The sequence below is a fragment of the Phocoena sinus genome, chromosome 9 (genome assembly GCF_008692025.1).
Source record: "Phocoena sinus isolate mPhoSin1 chromosome 9, mPhoSin1.pri, whole genome shotgun sequence".
NCBI classification, from domain to species: domain Eukaryota; kingdom Metazoa; phylum Chordata; class Mammalia; order Artiodactyla; family Phocoenidae; genus Phocoena; species Phocoena sinus.
Genome location: NC_045771.1, coordinates 67,684,078 through 67,704,915, shown reverse-complemented (window position 1 = coordinate 67,704,915; position 20,838 = coordinate 67,684,078). Strand labels below are relative to the sequence as shown.

The 20,838-nt window shown below is 38.4% G+C and overlaps 1 protein-coding gene across 6 annotated transcripts in view; it reads left to right on the top strand.

Annotated features, from left to right (window-relative positions):
* DGKB (diacylglycerol kinase beta) overlaps positions 1–20,838 on the top strand; it is a 648,598-nt gene that overhangs the window by 593,337 nt on the left and 34,423 nt on the right. For all 6 annotated transcript variants that reach the window (XM_032642942.1, XM_032642939.1, XM_032642937.1 and 3 more), the window contains 2 exons: positions 17,213–17,333; positions 18,639–18,699. In XM_032642942.1, coding sequence (XP_032498833.1) covers positions 17,213–17,333; positions 18,639–18,699 — 182 coding nt within the window. The remainder of the gene's footprint in view (positions 1–17,212; positions 17,334–18,638; positions 18,700–20,838) is intronic.

Genomic DNA, 20,838 nt, shown 5'->3' with positions numbered 1-20,838 from the left:
AGAGAAGAAAAAGAAATAAAAGGAATCCAAATTGGAAAAGAAGAATTAAAGCTGTCACTGTTTGCAGATGACATGATACTATACATAGAGACTCCTAAAGATGCTACCAGAAAACTGCTAGAGCTAATCATTTTATTTGACAAAGTAACAGGATACAAAATTAATTCACAGAAATCTCTTGCATTTCTATACACTAATGATGAAAAATCTGAAAGAAATTAAGGAAACACTCCCATTTACCATTGCATCAAAAAGAATAAAATACCTAGGAATAAACCTACCTAAGGAGGCAAAAGACCTATATGCAGAAAACTATAGGACACTGATGAAAGAAATTAAAGATGATACAAATAGATGGAGAGATATACCATGTTCTTGGATTGGAAGAATGAACATTGTGAAAATGACTCTACTAACCAAAGCAATCTGCAGATTCAATGCAATCCCTATCAAACTACCACTGGCATTTTTTGTTGTTGTTTTTTGTTTTTGCGGTATGCGGGCCCCTCACTGTTGTGGCCTCTCCCGTTGTGGAGCACAGGCTCCGGACATGCAGGCTCAGCAGCCATTGCTCACGGGCCCAGCCGCTCCATGACATGTGGGATCTTCCCGGACTGGGATACGAACCCGTGTCCTCTGCATCAGCAGGCGGACTCTCAACCACTGTGCCACCAGGGAAGCCCTACCACTGGCATTTTTCACAGAACTAGAACAAAAAATTTCACAATTTGTATGGAAACACAAAAGACCCCGAATAGCCAAAGCAATCTTGAGAAAGAAAAATGGAGCTGGAGGGATCAGGCTCCCAGACTTCAGTCTATACTACAGAGCTACGGTAATCAAGACAGTATGGTACTGGCACAAAAAACAGAAATATAGATCAATGGAACAGCATAGAAAGCCCAGAGATAAACCCATGCACATATGGTCACCTTATCTTTGATAAAGGAGGCAAGAATATACAGTGGAGAAAAGACAGCCTCTTCAATAAGTGGTGCTGGGAAAACTGGACGGCTACATATAAAAGAATGAAATTAGAACACTCCCTAACACCATACGCAAAAATAAACTCAAGATGGTTAAGGACCTAAATGTAATGCCAGACACCATCAAACTCTTAGAGGAAAACACAGGCAGAACAGTCTATGACATAAATCACAGCAAGATTCTTTTTGACCCTCCTCCTTAGAGAAATGGAAATAAAAGCAAAAATAAACAAATGGGACCTAGTGGAACTTAGAAGCTTTTGCACAGCAAAGGAAATCATAAACAAGATGAAAAGACAACCCTCAGAATGGGAGAAAATTTTGCAAATGAAACAACTGACAAAGGATTAATCTCCAAAACATACAAGCAACTCATGCAGCTCAATATCAAAAAAACAAACAACCCAATCCAAAAATGGGCAAAAGACTGAAATAGACATTTCTCCAAAGAAGATATACAGACTGCCAACAGACACATGAAAGAATGCTCAACATCATTAATCATTAGAGAAATGCAAATCAAAACTACAATGAGATATCATCTCACAGCGGTCAGAATGGCCATCATCAAAAAATCTAGAAACAATAAATGCTGGAGCGGGTGTGGAGAAAAGTGAGCCCTCTTGCACTGTTTGTGGGAATGTAAATTGATACAGCCACTATGGAGAACAGTATGGAGGTTCCTTAAAAAACTAAAAATAGAACTACCATACGACTCAGCAATCTCTCTACTGAGCATATACCCTGAGAAAACCATAATTCAAAAAGTGTCATGTCATATACCACAATGTTCATTGCAGCTCTATTTACAATAGCCAGGACATGGAAGCAACCTAAGTGTCCATCGACAGATGAGTGGTTAAAGATGTGGCACGTGTATACAATGGAATATTACTCAGCCATGAAAAGGAATGAAACTGAGTTATTTGTAGTGAGGTAGGTGGACCTAGAGACTGTCATACAGAGTGAAGTAAGTCAGAAAGAGAAAAACAAATACCATATGCTAACACATATATATGGAATCTAAAAAAAAAGAAAGAAAATGGTCAGAAGAACCTATGGGCAAGACGGGAATAAAGATGCAGACCTACTAGAGAATGGACTTGAGGATACGGGGAGGGGAAAGGGTAAGCTTGGACGAAGTGAGAGAGTGGCATGGACATATATACACTACCAAATGTAAGATAGATAGCTAGTGGGAAGCAGCCACATAGCACAGGGAGGTCAGCTCGATGCTTTGTGACCACCTAGAGGGGTGGGATAGCGAGGGTGGGTGGGAGACGCAAGAGGTAAGAGATATGGTGACATATGTATATGTATATCTGATTCACTTTGTTATAGAGCAGAAACTGACACACCATTATAAAGCAATGGTACTCTAATAAAGATGTTAAAGAAATTATAATCATTTTTGGAAACATTTGAAAACAAAACATTTAGTTGGTAGTTATATAATACTTTATTGTATTATAGACTTAATCCTAATTTACTTATGCTATTTAACATATACCAACGAAAGTGGCCAACTGATTTCAATCTTTACAGTAGTCAGTAAAAATAATGAAGTTATCAATATTTTGAATCATGTCGAAGGTTGAGAAGAATTAGTAATGACAAAGGAGTTTCCAAAAACAAAATGGCTAGATAAGAAGAGCTTTTGCCTTTGAAAATTACCTTGACATTATTAACTAAAGACAGTTATCCAGATTCCAAAGAATCTTTCCACCAGTATGCTTGAGATGCAGGGAGTAAATGTAATATCCTGAGAAGAACCCTAGACACCCTAATTTATCTTCTGTGACTTCTTTTCTCCCTCTATAAAATTGTATCAGTAAGAAATCTTCCATTGCAAGTTAAAAAAAAGTTCATCTGACAATGGCTTAACCATAGTTCTTAATACTATGAGTGTATTAAATCATGAAAAAATGTGGGAAACAAAACAGAGCCAGGTAAATGTAAGAAGTTACTATATAAAAGATAATCTATGAATATTTATCTTTAATCAAAAACAATACGTTGTTTGTCACTTCAAGAATGTTTCTCTAAAATCATGAGGCTTTTTTTTCCCAGCGAGTACTCATTATAAAACAAATTCAAAGGTGAGTCTGTCTTTTTTTGGAAGACGTATAGAGGCCTATCAGAAAAGCTTCAAGTGTACTTAATACAGTACATTTTTACTAATTTAACGTATGCTTATTGATTGTCTGCTGTGTGCCAGGTTGTACATTTGGGGATCTAGAAACAAAACAAAACAACAGCAAACTCCAAAACAGCAGTGTATGATTCTCAACCTTTTAAGATTTTAAGTTAATTTAGAGATAGTGTTCATATCTATAGATATGTTTTCTCCAAGCAGTCCTCTCTGGACTTTCACAGGGTTCTTTGTGAATGTCCCACAGAGACCATGATATCAGCATATCCTAAGCCAAACTCACCCTGTTCTCTGCTTTCCCACTGGCTTTCCGCCAGCTTTCCTCATTTTGGTTGATAGCATTGCCATCGGCTTGCATCACGAGCATGAACCCGGACATCATCGTCCCTTCCAACACTCCCCATCTCCCAGTTCACGACACTGCCAGTGCTATCTCCTACGCAACTTTCCCTTCCATGCACATGGTCGTGGCCTTATTTATGTCTTTGTCATCCCTCACCAGGGTTATTTCAGCGGTGCTCTAACTGACCACTCTGCTTCTTACCTCCTTTCTTTGCAGTCTATCTTCCACATCACTCCCTAAATGTTACTTTTAATTTTAAATGTAATCACTTCTCTACTTAGTTTAGAAATCTTAACTGGCCCTCCGTCAAATGCAGGGAAAACCAAGGATCCAGTCAAGGTTTATAAGGCCCTTCATGACTGAGTCCTCATTACCTCATTTCTCACAACTCTTCCTCGTGCTACTTACAATCCAGGAAAATGGAGACTTTTATAATTCACTGAACATACCATGTCATTTTAAATGTCATTGTGTTTCCATACTCTTTTCTCATCCTGGAAGAGCTTCACTTAACCCAGCATCAGAAAACTAAAATTTACCATCAATATCATCAGTCCAGAAAGACTTCCCCTAAACTTCTCCTATCCAAATTCTCCCCACCCCAGCTACCATCCATAGAATTAAACACTCAGCATTTTTGTCAGTGTATACATAGAATATGTGTCTATTGTAGCACTAAGTATGCTATGTTACAGTTTTTTGTTTTTGTTTTTGTTTTTTTTTTTTACTCTTTTTATCCTTTCTCTTAAGGATACTAACACGTTTGAAGTTAGGAACTGTAACATCTTTCACATCAGTCTCAGTTGCTTTCCACAGTACCTGGGATATATTGATCTACTGAGAATCTGTTTGGTATTCAGTGTAATTTTGTAGCATGAAATGAATGGATAAATGAGCAATGAATGTTAGTTATTCTGAAACAATATGTATGATATAACAAAATACAGAGATGAACTTTAAACCAGGAAAATAAAAATTCTTGCCAAAATTCCTAATCAGGATGGAACAAAATGAGATCATCGGAAATTCATAATAGCTATGTAAAAATTGGGATTACTTTTATGAGTAGTGGGGGGGAATCATAATTGGACTAAAATATTGGTAATGATTATGCTCAACAGTTAGGAGCTCTCATATAGTCCATTAGGCAATGAGATGACCAAAGTGAAAAGTGACATGTGTCATTTTTTAACTGCTTGGTCTTGCACTCCAGGTCCACCTTATGTGAATCTTTGTTACTGTGTTTGCTGCCTCACAGTGTGGGTTGAGTGTCAAAAGGGTCATAAAGATAGAGTGTTTTTATAACATTTAGCAGCGGGTTGGTGACATAAAAGAAAGCATTACAGAAGAGGTGTTATTAAACTGAACCTTAAAGGACTAACAGAGTTTACTTTAGAGAGGAAAAAGCTTTCCTTAATATTGAGGAGTAGAGTAGTAGCAATGGGACCTCTTTTAGGGAACAGAAAAATAGTAGTTTGAACAAGGTGTGAACAAGAGGAACATTGGAAATAAAGTTAAGATTATGGCTAGCTGAATGCCAAGGTTCTTGCACTTTAGTGAATACAAATCAATGAAATGTGTCAGGGAAGGAGAATGATACCACCAGAGTACACTGAGGAGGGTGAATCTGGCAATGCTAAGAACCGGAAGTCATGACACTCAGGTGCCATTCAGTTGTAAGTGAGGGAAACCCAATTCAACTGGCTAAATAACAGTACCGAATGTAAAATAGTTAGCGGCTTCCCTGGTGGCGCAGTAGTTGAGAGTCCGCCTGCCGATGCAGGGGACGCGGGTTCGTGCCCCGGTCCGGGAGGATCCCACGTGCCGCGGAGTCGCTGGGCCCGTGAGCCATGGCCGCTGAGCCTGCGCGTCCAGAGCCTGTGCTCCGCGACGGGAGAGGCCACAACAGTGAGAGGCCCGTTTACCGCAATAGTTAGCTAGTGGGAAACAGCAGCATAGCACAGGGAGATCATCTCGGTGCTTTGTGATGACCTAGAGGGGTGGGATAGGGAGGATGGAAGGGAGGCTCAAGACGGAGGGGATATGGGGACATGTGTAGGGATATGGCGACATGTGTATGCATATGGCTGATTCTCTTTGATGTACAACAGAAACTAACACAGTATTGTGAAGCAGTTATACTCCAATAGAGATCTATTAAAGAAAAAAAACACTAGACTGTTATTTTAAATGTTTGAAATGATTTTGGAAGATAGAAAGTGTATATATTTGGTCATATAGAAAAAAAAAAAAAAATCACTGGCAAGGTTCAGGAATGGCTGAATCTAAGTGCTCAAACAATTTATTAACCAGAATGGCTCCTCCCAGGTAGTAGCATGTTGCCCTCTAGGAGCTCCAGACCTATGTTCATTTTTGAACCTACACTGAAATGTGAACTTCTGCTTCCCAAAGATTGTATTCAGTCTTTATTTATGTTTTGCTCACCCACTGTATCCTTAGCACCTAGCTTAGCAACTGATATGTATGGTTTTAATTTTTCTCTGATATTTTTTGTTTTGACATTTTTGTTTTTGTTATTCCTGAGATTATAATAAGCATGTGGAAAATAACAAATGTCTTATTTTCTAATATTCTACCCAGAGATCTAAAATATCGTATACTTTATTGTATACTTTGTCATCACTACTACTTTTATTTCAAAACTCATAAAGAGTAACAGTTAAGTTATTGTATTAACTTAATAGAGTAATAAAGATATTCTTTACAGTAGACTGCCCCTAGCCCAGTTATGGTACAGCTTTGTTCTACATACCAGTTCAATCCCACTGAATTTTTGGTTCTGTGTGTCTTGCACCAGAAACACCGGGGCATCATCTCTTCATCCTCATTCCTTGTGGAAATAACACGAGTCTGGGTTTTACTTCTGCCCCTGGGTTGACAGTGAGCCCGATCCTATCCCAAGAAGCCTGCAGAACGCTGACCTAGTTTCTCTATCCCCCTTTGACTCTAAGCTGGAAATGTTCTTTGCTTCACCTTTTGGAAACTGAGGTTCAGGGGGCTGACAGCAGTGTTGTGGGTAATAAAGTCTTGGGTCTCTGACTCCAGAAATTCATGTTTCCTGCCAGACTTTCCCAAATTGTGGAAAGCTAACATGTTAGCTTTCAAGAAAGGTAAACTTCTTGTCAGTGATATACATTCCGTAATGAAGAGTTCTCCTCTCACATGGGTTCTCTCTAGACACCTGCTCTTTAATTCTTCCTTATTATTCTCATTCCTTGGCTTCAGAAATTTCTTCTTTTTATTGATGATCATTGCAGAACAGAGTCTTTTTACTTGCAACTTAAATTAACATTCCATTATGAATCTGTTTAGTCCCAAATGCTAGTTTTATTGAATCCTTTGCTAAAAGAAAAAAAATAAAATAAGGAAAGAACTGAATATCTGAGTACAGCTCTGAGATTCTACCAAATAATTCAGCTCTTTGACCTGATCCCCACATACTTCAAGCCCAAGAGTATGAATTTGTCAGTCCAGAATGAGTCCCTAGGCTCATTTCCCTTGCATACATGGGTCTGTTTCACACCTACTGACCTTAGTTAGGTAGCCTACATCAGAGAGAAGTTGAAAATCCTTTTGTAACATTTGCTCAGTAATATGTATGTACCTTTCCACTGGATGGGTGCATACCTACCAACTTGTCCAACAGAAGCCACTAGTAGGTATTCTTTGAAATGTGAATCTCAGCTATACAAATACTATTTGAGGAATAGAACTTTCTAATAATATTTTTCCAGTGAAATTGATACTCATTCTGCATTTTTACACAACTAAGAGGAAAAAAATGAATAGGAAGGTTCTGCACAGGAGCTTTAAACTATCGGGTAAAAGTGGCGATCGGTCCAAACACATTAAAATTCTATTTTCCTTTCCAAGTGTTTGCTGCAGATGACCCCCACTGATCTTAAATATATTTCTGTATCTGTAACTGAATAGAGGTTTTCCGTACAGCATGTTCTAATGGCACTCTGGCCTTTAGCCAACAAGGCACTGAATAAGACTATTTTTAAAATACAGAAACTGGGAACAGCTGCAGCAATCAAATTTGATAAAAACAGAGAGGAACTTTGCTTTTTTTTTATGATTTGTCCAAGTTTAGACTTCTTTCATAGAACTGCTTTTGTTCAGTTGTATGAAGGGCTACAAGACCAATACAGTGAAGCCCTTTTAAATAAATAACTTTTAAAAGTATACTACTAAATAGAATAAATTTTCTTTGTACCGAGAGTATCAACACAGTAGTACTTTAAACTATTTTTTAAAAAGGATATATCTCTTATATGAGGAGGTAGGAGAAGAATGAATTATATTCGTACATTTTGTACTATGAAAGAGGTTTTGGCTTCCACTACCCCCAAAGGCACTCCTTGAAAGGGGAGATAAAGTCCTGAGTTTCTCAGTTTGGAAATCTGAAAGTTTACATTTGAACTTCTCTTACGTTCTCAAGTGTTGTTAGGGATGAACATACTTTGAATGTTCCATTTCTGCTTTTCATGTTACTATTAGTCATGAATGTTGTTGCTGTATTTCCTAAAAGATGAATTAGTATCAGTGTAGTTCTTTTATAAAGATAAAATGACATGCTTTTTAAAATGTAAAGAAAAACTTTTTCACAGAGACCTTTTGTACTTATTTGAATCCCTCAACATGTCTACAAACAAGGGCTTATTCTTTATTTTTTAAAAATTCAAGCTCTTTGGAAACTTGTCAGTACATGATTAATAAGCACCATGAGGTGAATAGACACTGAAAATCTCCTACACAGTAATAGGTTACAAGTTCTCTCTTCTAAGTGATTTCACGTGTGGAATGAATTTCTCTGCTAACTTTGTAATTGACATGACAAAGGATATTGAATTTCTTATAAGTATTTACAAATGGGATTAATTTAAAAAGGCCATCCAAATAAAACTACTTACGTCAACATCAATTCAATTTAGTAATCCAAGATGTAATATAATTCTTCTTCTGTAGCTATAAAGTCATGAAACAGAATTCTCTTACAGCATAAGAAAGAAAAGAGGGAGGATATGTACAAAACAGAAGAATTCAGGTGTGTTTAAATCTATACTAACTTGTCAACCGGTAGCCTGTTAAAGATGTTGGCCCATCTGTCTATAATCTACCATAAGCCTAAAAGAATGAAAAGCCAAATGAAGCAGTGTCTTCTCTGACTTGAATGAGTCAAGAAGCGTTCATCGGGCTTCCCTGGTGGCAAAGTGGTTGAGAGTCCGCCTGCCGATGCAGGGGACACGGGTTCGTGCCCCGGTCCGGGAAGATCCTACATAACGCGGAGCGGCTGGGCCCGTGAGCCATAGCCACTGAGCCTGCGCGTCCGGAGCCTGTGCTCCGCAATGGGAGAGGCCACAACAGTGAGAGGCCCAAGTACCGCAAAATAAATAAATAAAAAAGAAGCGTTCGTCTTTTTTTTTTTTTTTCCGTTCGTTCATCTTTAAGTGGCGAGGCAATGACGATGTTAAGTGTGTTGTTAGTGCCTGAGGCCATCACAGTTCCTGTCTCAGTCCTGCCCTCGTGCCCTGTCCACAGTTGTGGGGATTGGGGTGGAGTCCTTGCTCCTGCAAAACATTAAAACTCCTTAAACCCACACCGTTCTCATCAGAAACTGGGACTCCTGTTGTGCAGAGCCTTGAACTCAGCAGGTTTTCAAGGGCTCTCTGGCAGGACACCAGATTTCAGGATATAATCCTGTATTTTAACCGCTGTCAGAAAGTTCCAAAGAAGATTTGGATTTCATTCTATCTAGTTATGTAGCCTCCTTTCTGAAGACAGACTGCCAGAAGACTAGGATTTACTTCTGACCAGCAGTGCTTTTATGCAAATGGCCTGAGAAAGCACAGTAACCCCAATGTATTAGAGTTCCTCAGTCTCTTGCTAGGGGTATAATATTTATATGTTACCAGGTATAATTGGATATCCAAACCAGCTCTTTTATACAGGACGATTTTTAGTATAAATCACTATTCTTCACAATTTTATTTTGTCTTTAATTTATAGCCTTAAGTTTATAAATTAGTTCAAATGTATTACCATGATTTAAAATTTTTACCTTTTCACAAGTGTGTTTCATATTTTGTTGAAATTAAAATAAGGCGACAGTAAATCTATACTATTATATTCTGTAATACATTTCAATAAAAAACTGGTGTGCATAGTGCTTCTGGAAATTGAATATAAAGATCACATACATAGCCATATGTAAAATAATATTGGCACTACCCTCCACTAAATTGGATTTTAAGTTGTTTTTTAATTGTTGGAACTGCTTAATTCTTTTTTTTTTTAAAGATGGTAGCCAATTTTTTTTTTTTTTTTTTTTTTTATTGGCCGTGTTGGGTCTTCGTTGCTGCGCGTGGGCTTTCTCTAGTTGTGGCGAGTGGGGGCCACCCTTCGTTGCAATGCATGGGCTTCTCATTGCAGTGGCTTCTTCTGCTGCAGAGCATGGGCTCCAGGCGTGTGGGCTTCAGCAGTTGCAGCGCATGGGCTCAGTAGTTGTGGCTCACGGGCTCCCGAGCGCAGGCTCAGCAGTTGTGGCGCATGGGCCTAGTTGCTCAACGGCATGTGGGATCCTCCCGGACCAGGGCTCAAACCCATGTCCCCTGCATTGGCAGGCAGATTCCTAACCACTGCACCACCAGGGAAGCCCTGCAACTGCTTAATTCTTAGGAGAGTAAGGATTGTTGGTGACTTTAGCCCCTTAGCAGGCATCAGTGTTACGATGCAGGATGCCCCTCCAGAAGTTAACTCAGAATTTGCTGACATCAGCCTTCATACATGGGCACTCGCTTTGTTTAGTGATGGCACTAATATGAGGAGACACATGAAGTAGCTTGGTTTATGGAAGAGGGCAAGGGAGGCATGGTGCTGTGAAAACATCCCCTCACACACTAATGGCTCATTCACACAGAAAACAAGCGACAGCCTTCACTCCCTCCACCAAGCGTAACGAGAACAAACTGACTCAAGATCCCAGAAGCAGCAGTGTTCAGATTCACTGCTAGCTTGTGCTCATAAACTCTCTGCTTACATTTACTGATAATCCACGTTGCCAGTTGTAATAGACTGCTGTGGGAAGTCTTTAAGCTGGCTCTTTATGGCCTTGTGAATGAAATGCGTACGATTTCTTGGCTTGTGTGTCCTGAGGTGAAGGTCATCTTTCAAGTATGCCATAACAAAATGATTGCAGGCCCTGAACTACTTTTGTCACAATAGAGAGGTGTTGACAGTATACCACACTATGATTTCTGGTCTTTACTTTTTTTTTGGATCCATTTAGGGAAGTTCAGAATTTTAGAATGAAAATACACGAAGTTATAGTCAGCTCTAGCTGGTTGTTTTTAAAAAACAGATGGCTTTAAAAGAGATGATGAAATCTATTCTTTAAAAGTCATTTTTAAAGTCAGGCATGTGATTCCACTGTATATATATATGTATGTATATACCTTAATTCCTTATTTTTTCAGATTTCAGCAAAGAATGGGATATTTCACTCTGCTAGATTTTCATAACTCTCTCTAATCCATTTGTGTACTACATTCTAAACTTTTTCGTTTTTATTTTCTGACTACTTTGGATAGAAGTCCTTTCAAAAAGTATTTTGTGTTTCTCAGCCTTCTTATAGACTCTTCAGAGTATAATTCACACACATGACCTGGAGTAGCATTGTGAATGAGAGTTTTATACCGTATTATAATTTGGTGGCAGCATCTGAAATGATTTACTGATGGGATTATTAATGGTACCATTTTAAGGTATCACATATTTCTTTGTAGTATTTTTTCTTTCAATTACTGGTAACATTTAATTGGTTAGTTCTTACTGTGGTCAATATGTACAATAACATGGATTTTGGAGTCAAGAATCCTAGCTGGAAAACCAGATTTTCAACTATGTGTGAAGACTTGAACTGGTAACATAGTTTCCTCATCAATAAAATGGGGAGAATGATACCAGCCTCAAGGAATTATTGGGAGTCTTAAATGGAAAAAATGCCTGTAAATCCCTTAGAAGAGAGCCTGCTCATAGTAGGCGTACCATATATATAATCTCCATTTTCTTGATAGACCTGTAATTGTATAGTAGGTTCCCTGAGGTGCTAAAATTTTGCTTTAAATATACTTGTACTGTGAAACACAGAGTTCATATTAATACATTTTTGCTTAGCTCTGTCCACTCGGGCCCTTTGCTAATTGCATTTTCTAATTTTTGGAGGTAGGGGAAAATAGCTATTTATGTTCATGGGGAGTACATCTAAATTAAGAATCAATGGGCAGGGCTTCCCTGGTGGCGCAGTGGTTGGGAGCCTGGCTGCCAATGCAGGGGACACGGGTTCGAGCCCTGGTCTGGGAAGATTGTGGAGCAGCTGGGCCCGTGAGCCGCAGCTGCTGGTCCTGCACTCTAGAGCCAGAGAGCCGTAGCTGCTGAAGCCCGCACGCCTAGAGCCCGTGCTCTGCAGCAAGAGAAGCCACCGCAACGAGAAGCCCGCACACCGCAACAAAGAGTAGTCCCTGCTCGCTGCAGCTAGAGGAAGCCTGCACCCAGCAACAAAGACCCAACGCAGCCAAAAATAAATAAATAAATTTATTAAAAAAAAAAATAAAAATCAACGGGCAATAGATGGACATGTTAGAAAAGAATCCTTGAAGCATTTGCTTTGATGGAGGAATTTCATACATCCCTTGGCTTTTTAAAAGTTTATTCTGGATCCTCAGGCATGTTTCAAATGTCTGCTAGATAAAACGAGCATCACTGGAAGGCATATAATCTACCCACAATCAGAAGGTACAACTCTATAGCTAGCTTCGTCTCGCCCTGGCCAAATAAGGACTTAATTGTTGGTGATACAATTAGCAATTTAGGTGATGACAAAATGTCCTTGCTGAGTCAATGAGTGTGCCCCAGGACATAGCTGCCCCCTGTGTTGCAGCATGTTGCTGGACACCATGCATGAAGGAGTATGTCCTGCCCTGCCTCCACCCCATTCCTCTCCCTTCAGTACACACTATATTCAACGAAATGCCAAAATGCTACAACCCACATTCAGTCTGTGTTCGTAATGCATCCTCTTCTGTTCCCTACATATGGCAGTCTGAAACAATTACATAATGAGACATATTATCAGGGTATAACTGTCAAAAATGAAGAGCCTAAGCTATGAATAAATATTATCCATTTATTAGCTGTTCTGCTCCTGTGTTCTCAAATCTATACCGCACCCCTGACTTTCAGATTTTACGTTTCATACCCCTGATTCCCTGTGTAACACTAATGCAGCACTTACAATGTTCAGGAAAAGATATACAAAGTCATAAGGCAAATTAAACTCTAAAGTAGAGTTTCTTATCATTTTTGAATTATAGTCCTTTTTGCCAGTCTGGTGAAATCTACTGACTCTCAGAGTAATGTTTTTAAATTCACAAAAAAATATTCAGGATTACAAAGGAAATCAATTATATTGAAATGTTAAGATTTTGATTTAGTAATATATGTGCTTCTTTTAAAAATATTTTTATTGGAGTATAGTTGATTTACAGTGGTATACAGCAAAGTGAATCAGTTATACATATATCCACTCTTTTTTAGATTCTTTTCCCATATTAATAAATTACCTTTAGAAATCTAGGAGGGGCTCAATAATTCTTAAGGTGTCAGTAAAGATTAGTATAAATAGAATTTTGAAATATTGCAACAACTGTAATGTGATATGGAAATATCTATGATATCTGTCAGTGACAAAGTCAGAGATATTTCTACTACGACTATGGTTTCTTGCCTAAATTTATAATTGAAAGAAGTGCTTAATTTCAATTACATGTTAGTGAAAAAGTTACATTCCTCTGCATTCAGAGTCACTGACCCGTGTTAAGAATCTTGCTGTACTATATGCCAGTTTTGCTTATTTCATTAAGTTTCTTCCCTCTGAAGCACCTCTTCTAGACTCTCTATTTTAAATATGAAAATACCAAATTTGGCAGATTCTGTTGCCTCTGTTGTACCCCTGGAGCAATTTGGAAAGATATGCTAACTCTTTCAGGAACGTACTATTTTTCCCCTTTAGAAGTATATCTCATATCATTAATTGATCAAAAGCACTATATTCCTTGGAATAGACACACTTCCCAATATCAGGAGGTCAGGCTTTCTCAGTGCTCAGTGGATGACTCCCCCAGGGGGAGCTCTCACCTGCAACTCCTGGCCCAGATGCAACTTCTGCCTTCCTACCTATGATTCTACTTTCACACACAAGAAAGCCAAGCAGATGCAATGACTGAGCATAATGCTGAATGTGAAGCTGCTCTAGTTTCTTTTGTAACCGAGTTATTTAGAAACTTTGGTATTACGTGATTGATAACAAACTGATTATAAGAAACCTCACAGCACACGAGTGTGGTGAGATGCCATGGTTGAGAGCAGCTCTTTTACGCACCAATACACACACTGAGGAATGAGTGCTCGGACATTATGTCTTTCAGGCCACTCACTGTGATGCCATTAGGATTTATAGTGGCAGAACTAAAGTGAAAAACTCAGTGGCCCAAAATAGTTAATGTTTTCTTAAGCAGAGTTTGGCACTTTCTCTCTAAAGGTCCAAATAATAAATATTGCAGGTTTTCTGGGCCATGTGATTTCTGCTGCAGCCACTCTCTTCCACCATTGTAGTGTGAAAGCAGACATAGACAAAACCTAAACGAATGAGTGGCTGTGTCCCAATAAAAACTAATTTGTGAATGGTGACATTTGAATTCAATGTATCTTCAGATGTCACGATATGTCATTTAATTTTTTTCTTTTCCATTTGTAAACATGTAAAAACCATTCTTGCAAGCCATACAAAAACAGGCAGTGGTCTGGATTCGGTTCATGGGCTGTAGTTCACTACTCCTACGTTTAAGTATGAAAGCAATAGCCAGGTAGCAGACCAATTAAGGAGGTGAATCTGGTTGGTTATGACATCCCAAGGGACCTGCACTTAAAGTAAATTTTAGCTAGAATGTGACGTGAGGAAGTCTTTGATGTTTCTAGATGGTACCACATGTAGAAACAGAATTCAAAATTATATAGAAATTATCTTTGTCTGAAGCCAGTCAGGACCCTGACCTCAAAGACAGTATGTAAGAGGCAGCAGTTGTACACAGACGTTGCAGGCTTCTGTATAAAAAAATGTAGAAGTGTTTATGGGAGCAAATTTATGCAGCACAAAGTAGAATTTCTTTTTTTTCTGAACAACTTAATTAGAAGGAATATGGTATTTATTTACTTTGACCAGAGCTGGTAAATAGACCACCATTTCTCTACAGTTCTTTGTGTTAGCAAGAACATGAAAGTTTGAAAGCCTAGGTCTTCTAAATCTGTAAGAAATGTCTCCATTACCAATTATTAATGGTAGAATTGATTTTCATGGCATTTTTGCAGGGAGAAAAACAAAGACAAATTAAAAGAAAGAAAAAAATCAGAAGGAGGGTGGTAGACAGTAGCAATATGGTGTGGGTGTAGACAATCCCTGTGATTCATGGAGAAGTTAGGGCTTATACAGATTAACTCTCTTGTGAGAAAGTATTTCATTTCTTGTAGAATAGTTTCCATCAACCAGATCCTTACAGAAATCAGCATAACATTTCACCTATTTAAGAATCAAGCAGTGGAAAATATGTAATACTAAATATGAACTTCACTTTTGTGGTGGTGGTTGTTTTATAAATATCACCAGACACACATCTGGGGTTTTAGTGCTTGCCACAGTGCAGTTTGCTGGTTGACATGTATCTAAAAAATGCGTATATTAACACCCAGGCTATAGAGCCAAGCACATTTTAGTGCCGGCTACAGCTGAAAGAATATGTTTCCATTCCTTGTCCATCTGTTCTTGGCAACATAAATTTAAACTAGAAACACAGAATAAGTTTCATGAGAAGTAAGTCTAAATAGGGTTTAGAACAGCAAGGTGAATGTTCTCGGCTATTAGGACTTGTTAACATTTGATCTGGTAGCTGAATGATCGTGTCCACGTGAAGAAATCTCATGCTGCAGCTAGAGCTTAAAGTTTAAAAAATAATAGTTTTTTTAAAGTCAGTTCTCTTCAAAAAAAATACAGTGGATTGGTTACACTTTTTGTTTTCAGGGCCTATATAAAATTTGCCAAAGATCATGGGCCTAGCAAACCTTGAGATTTCAAAGTGCTATCCACCACACATTTGAACAACGCTGAAAATATATCATTTATTTCTCTCAACTTCGTGCTCAAATGGATTCATTAGTGGGGAATGAGGGCTTTCTGTACAAAATGGAGTACATACAACACACACATGCTGGTTTTTCTTCAAGTCCACCCTCAGCTACGACTAGCTATTATCTGTATAATCATCATGGCCTACCCTGTGCCACTCTATGCCACCCCCTCCAGCTTTTGTTGCTACTAAAACAATATTAAACAATTTATTGACATTTGAAAATACATGGGATTACATGAAAATATCAGTATAGAAAAGGATCATATATGTGCATCTAGAATTTTACCTTCAAATCAAGGGTTCAGGCGTCCTGAGCCAGATAAGTAAGCGAAGGGGCTGTGTGCTGAGACCGCACTCTGTCGGCTTTTACTGACGTGAGTACTTCCTCTGCTTTCCCACTGAGTGAAAGTCTTCAAGTTGAAAAGGGACTTTGGAGCTCACACAGAACACTCTCACTCCCTAAATGAGAAATATTTCTATAAGTTTTAAAAGTCTCTGTCTTTGGTACGGCTCATTTATCAAATACAGCATTGTGGTTAGGCCTCAGAGTGATTGGATTCAAATTTTGGCTCTGTCACTTCCTATGTATGTTAATACGAATAAATTCACTTCTCTAATTTTTAGCTTCTCTCTCTGTAAATTCTAATAATCATATCTGTCTTAAACTGGTTTTGCGGGGGGAGCCAGTAAGGTGATATACAGAGAGTGACTAATCCAGTGACAGGTACTTAGGAAACAGTCGACAAGCAGTATGTAATACTATTAGCCTCTTTTTACTGTCCTCTGGTAAAAAAAAAAAAAAAAAAAAAAAAATTATGATTGTATCGTGCTAATTATCAAACCTACTCCCAAGTAGAATTTGGTAGCACATTCCTTATCATAAAAAAAAAAATTTCTTTTTTTCAAATTCAAGAAAAACTTGACATCCTGCTCAAGTTTACCTATGACTTTGGACGATTCACTCAATGATTTAGGGCCTCAAGTCTTATCTTTAAATTGAGAAACTTTAATTCCATGATCTCTAAGGTCTTTTTTTCGAGTAATTTAACAAAATCATGTTTGACAGCATATCCTCATACTTTATTTATAGTATTGAAATGTGTATTTGCTGCCAAATGTCTGATGTGGGATGTAAAATGTTCCATATATACATGTGGAATAACGTTAAGTTTGTTGATGTTAAAAACTACTGGTATATTTTTTGGCATTATTTGGCTCAGAATCCATTCTTCCCGTTTTGTTTTAGAATAAGCTGACAGCACATCTTTTCCCACAGCACCTCAGGGTCTGGTTAAACTGAGAGTTTCAAAAGTAGGCCATCTTTTCATTACTTTTAGTAGAGTATCCAAGACAGAGAAGCTTTCTTTGTGAAGTAGCTTTCATTTTTCATTTCCGTAACATCTAATGACATGAAATTGTGCACATATTCGTATGCACTGTAATTTACAAGGTTTCTGTTTTCTTTCAGATCTGAGTGATCAGCTGCTGGAGGTGGTTGGCTTGGAAGGAGCTATGGAGATGGGGCAAATATACACGGGACTGAAAAGTGCTGGGCGGCGGCTGGCTCAGTGCTCCTCTGTGGTCATCAGGTAGCTCTTTCTCTACAATTGAGGAAGGAGGTTGACATGGCATAACTACAAATTCATTAAAGCCATACAAGTCTCTGATAACCATGTTTGTTTTATCTGTGCCTCAAGTTATCAGTGATTAATGCTGATATATTTCAAAATAATGAAAATGACAGTATTTACAAAGTTTTGGTTCACTGTTACTTACCATGTCCATTGGAATTTGATTCTCTTTTGTTGAGACCGTGGATACAATTCTTTTTTTTTTTTTTTTTTTTTTGGGTTACGCGGGCCTCTCAATGTTGTGGCCTCTTCCGTTGCGGAGCACAGGCTCCGACGCGCAGGCTCAGCGGCCATGGCTCACGGGCCTAGCCGCTCCGCGGCATGTGGGATCCTCCCGGACCGGGGCACGAACCCGTGTCCCCTGCATCAGCAGGCGGACTCTCAACCACTGCGCCACCAGGGAAGCCCCGTGGATACAATTCTAACCTACAAATTCTACCCCCTCTAATCTGGCTCACACTCAGTTTAATTTACTGAAGCATCAAAGCATCTACTAGGCAAATTACCCAATGAAAACACTGTTGACGCACCATTAACTTACATTCTTTCATGGACTAAAGTCTACCATTGCTTCTATAAATTAAATAATGGATTATTATAAAGTAAGATTTTATATGTATATTACATTTAAATCTTTACAAAAAACATTTTTTCAAAATTTTACCTGTAGAGAAAAGTTCTATTTTTACCCTAACGTAAAACCACAGATTATAGCACAGATATAATTGGTGTTATATATATGAAAGTGTTGATACTGGAAAATCTGAGATGCCAAACACTTTTTCTCCACATTTACAATGTGGGTTTGCATGAAAACAAGGGAGGCCCTTTTGGCTGTAGGAATTCTGATTGTGGCATTAAACATAAACACTACATTTGTCTTTTGGCATCCGGAATTTTTGTTTATATCACGACAGTTACCAGGAAACTCTTTAACATTCCTGTAACTAAGACACCTTTCAAGGTATTCATTAATAGTCAAGAGTTGAAGTTCCAGGACTTCCCTGGTGGTCCAGTGGTTAAGACTCCGAGCTTCCAGTGCAGGGGGTACGGTTTTGATCCCTGGTTGGGAAACTAAGATCCCATATGCCACGTGGTGTGGCAAAAAAAAAAAGTTGAAGTTCCTTTCAAAGAGGTAACTTGAGTGCAGAGGCAAGTTATTACCATATTTGCATTCCCTGGTCTCATAATTTTTTATGGGACATATAGTCTGTTGTATCAAGTATTTCCATGTTAAACTTAAAATGAAATATTTTTCCCCAGGACTAGCAAGTCTCTGCCAATGCAGATCGATGGGGAACCATGGATGCAGACCCCATGCACCGTGAGTACAGAGTAATTAAAATGCTGTCACTTTCAATTTTGCTTCCCAGATACTATATATTCCCATAACTAACTAATCACATACTCCTATAAGTAAATAATCACAATACCTAAGCTTTGGACCTATCACCCAGTACCGTTTTTTTTTTTTTTTTTTTTTTTTTTGGCAATGATTAGCATTTGAATGTGTTAGTGAAAGTATAATCTTTGGCTACCGTAGATCAATTATAAACTCTGGAACTAAGCAAAATTGATAAAGTTTCTCTTAACCTTTCTTGTACTTATTTCAGAACGCCTTATAAGAAAAATATTTATGGCATCGTCAAACATAATTCTCCCTGAATTTATTGCCCATCTGTTCTTTTGCCTCCATTTGGGGATTTGAGGTCTTTCTTCTCTATAGAAAAATGACCATTGTAGTTGTTCTCTGCATAATGAGATATTTTTTCACTCAGACATTTAGATCTCCCTAAATTTCATTTGTATAGTGAACATTTTATTACATTTCAATAATATGCTGGGCACTTCTCTTGGCACTAAGAATAGAAACCTGATCAATAATATACGTCATGATCAATAATAAAACACAGGAATAATAGAACATGGAATAGAACGTATTCAATAATATAATTGTCCTCAAGGAACTTACATTCTGATAATAGGAGATTAAATAAATTAATAAATATAAACAAACACACGATAATAAATATAACTTTTGATTACTAGCGTTATGAAAAATGACAAAGAGGAACTGGGTGGAGTATGAAGAGTACTACTTTTTTTTTTTTTTTTTTGCGGTATGCGGGCCTCTCACTGTTGTGGCCTCTCCCGTTGCGGAGCAACAGGCTCCAGACGCGCAGGCTCAGCGGCCATGGCTCACGGGCCCAGCCGCTCCGCGGCATGTGGGATCTTCCCGGACCGGGGCACGAACCCGTGTCCCCTGCATCTGCAGGCGGACTCTCAACCACTGCGCCACCAGGGAAGCCCAAAGAGTACTACTTTAGACAAGTGAGTCTGGGAGGCCTTTTTGAAAGAAGGGTCAAAAGCTCAGTATGTTAAACAGTAAGAAGGATGATGGAACGACAGTTTTTAGAGGTAGGGTGAGAGTGTAAGAGGTAAAGTAGAAAAGATGGGCAGGGGACAGATCAAGATGAAAAAGTGATGGTAAAGAATTAGCATCTGATTCTAACTGCAGTAGGAAACTATTGAAAGATTTAAGCATCATCTGATTTACATGTTTAAAATTTACCTTAGCTGCTGTGTGGAGAATGGATTGTACTCAGTAGCAGCTGGGAGACAGGGTTTATCAGAGTGGTCTGGGCTTCGGCAGCAGTAGGGGCCAGGAAGTGGATGGATTTGAGCTACACTGTGGAGGTGAAACAGGGAGAATTTGTTAATGAGTTCCCTTTGTGATGAGGGATTGGAATGAGGGAAAGGGATGAATGGAGGGTAGCTGTTATCTGTGAATGAAGGTACCACTTACTCCATGGTTAAAACTGGGGGGTGGGGGTGGGGAAGTGTTTAGGGAGTGACAAGATTTTTTTTTTTTAATTTTTTTTTAGAGGTAGGTAGGTCTTAATCTTAGATTAATACAAGCATTGTGCTAAGTGCTGGTGTTAACATGGTTACAGGTGATTGGTGTTGGGGGTTTTTGGAGAAATAATTGACATACAACATTATATTAGTATTCATTAAATATTCACACAAACTCTAAATAACGGATATCACCATTTTTCAGATGGAGAAAACTGAGTCATTAGGAGGTCAGATAACTTACTCAAGGTCAGGTATGTAGCACATAATGGAACTCAAACCCAGGACTCTGATTACAGCCCGTTCTCTTAACCACTAGTTAGCTACCAATTTCAAAGAGCACGGTTTAGCATATAACATGGGAGTCTTAATTTTTACCTTTCTGTTGGTTTTACTCTGAAACGTTTGGCTCAATCTTTGTGTACAGCACATAAATATGACTTTTTGTTTACTCCTGGTATATTCTTTTAGCTAATTGAACCCTACGTTTGTGAAATCCATTAATTATGTAATAATAACGTAAGACAAACTTGTCAAAAGATCTTTCAAAAATGACTACTTCCTATGCTTACTGCTATCTCTGTACTTGGTTCCAAATATCCTTTAA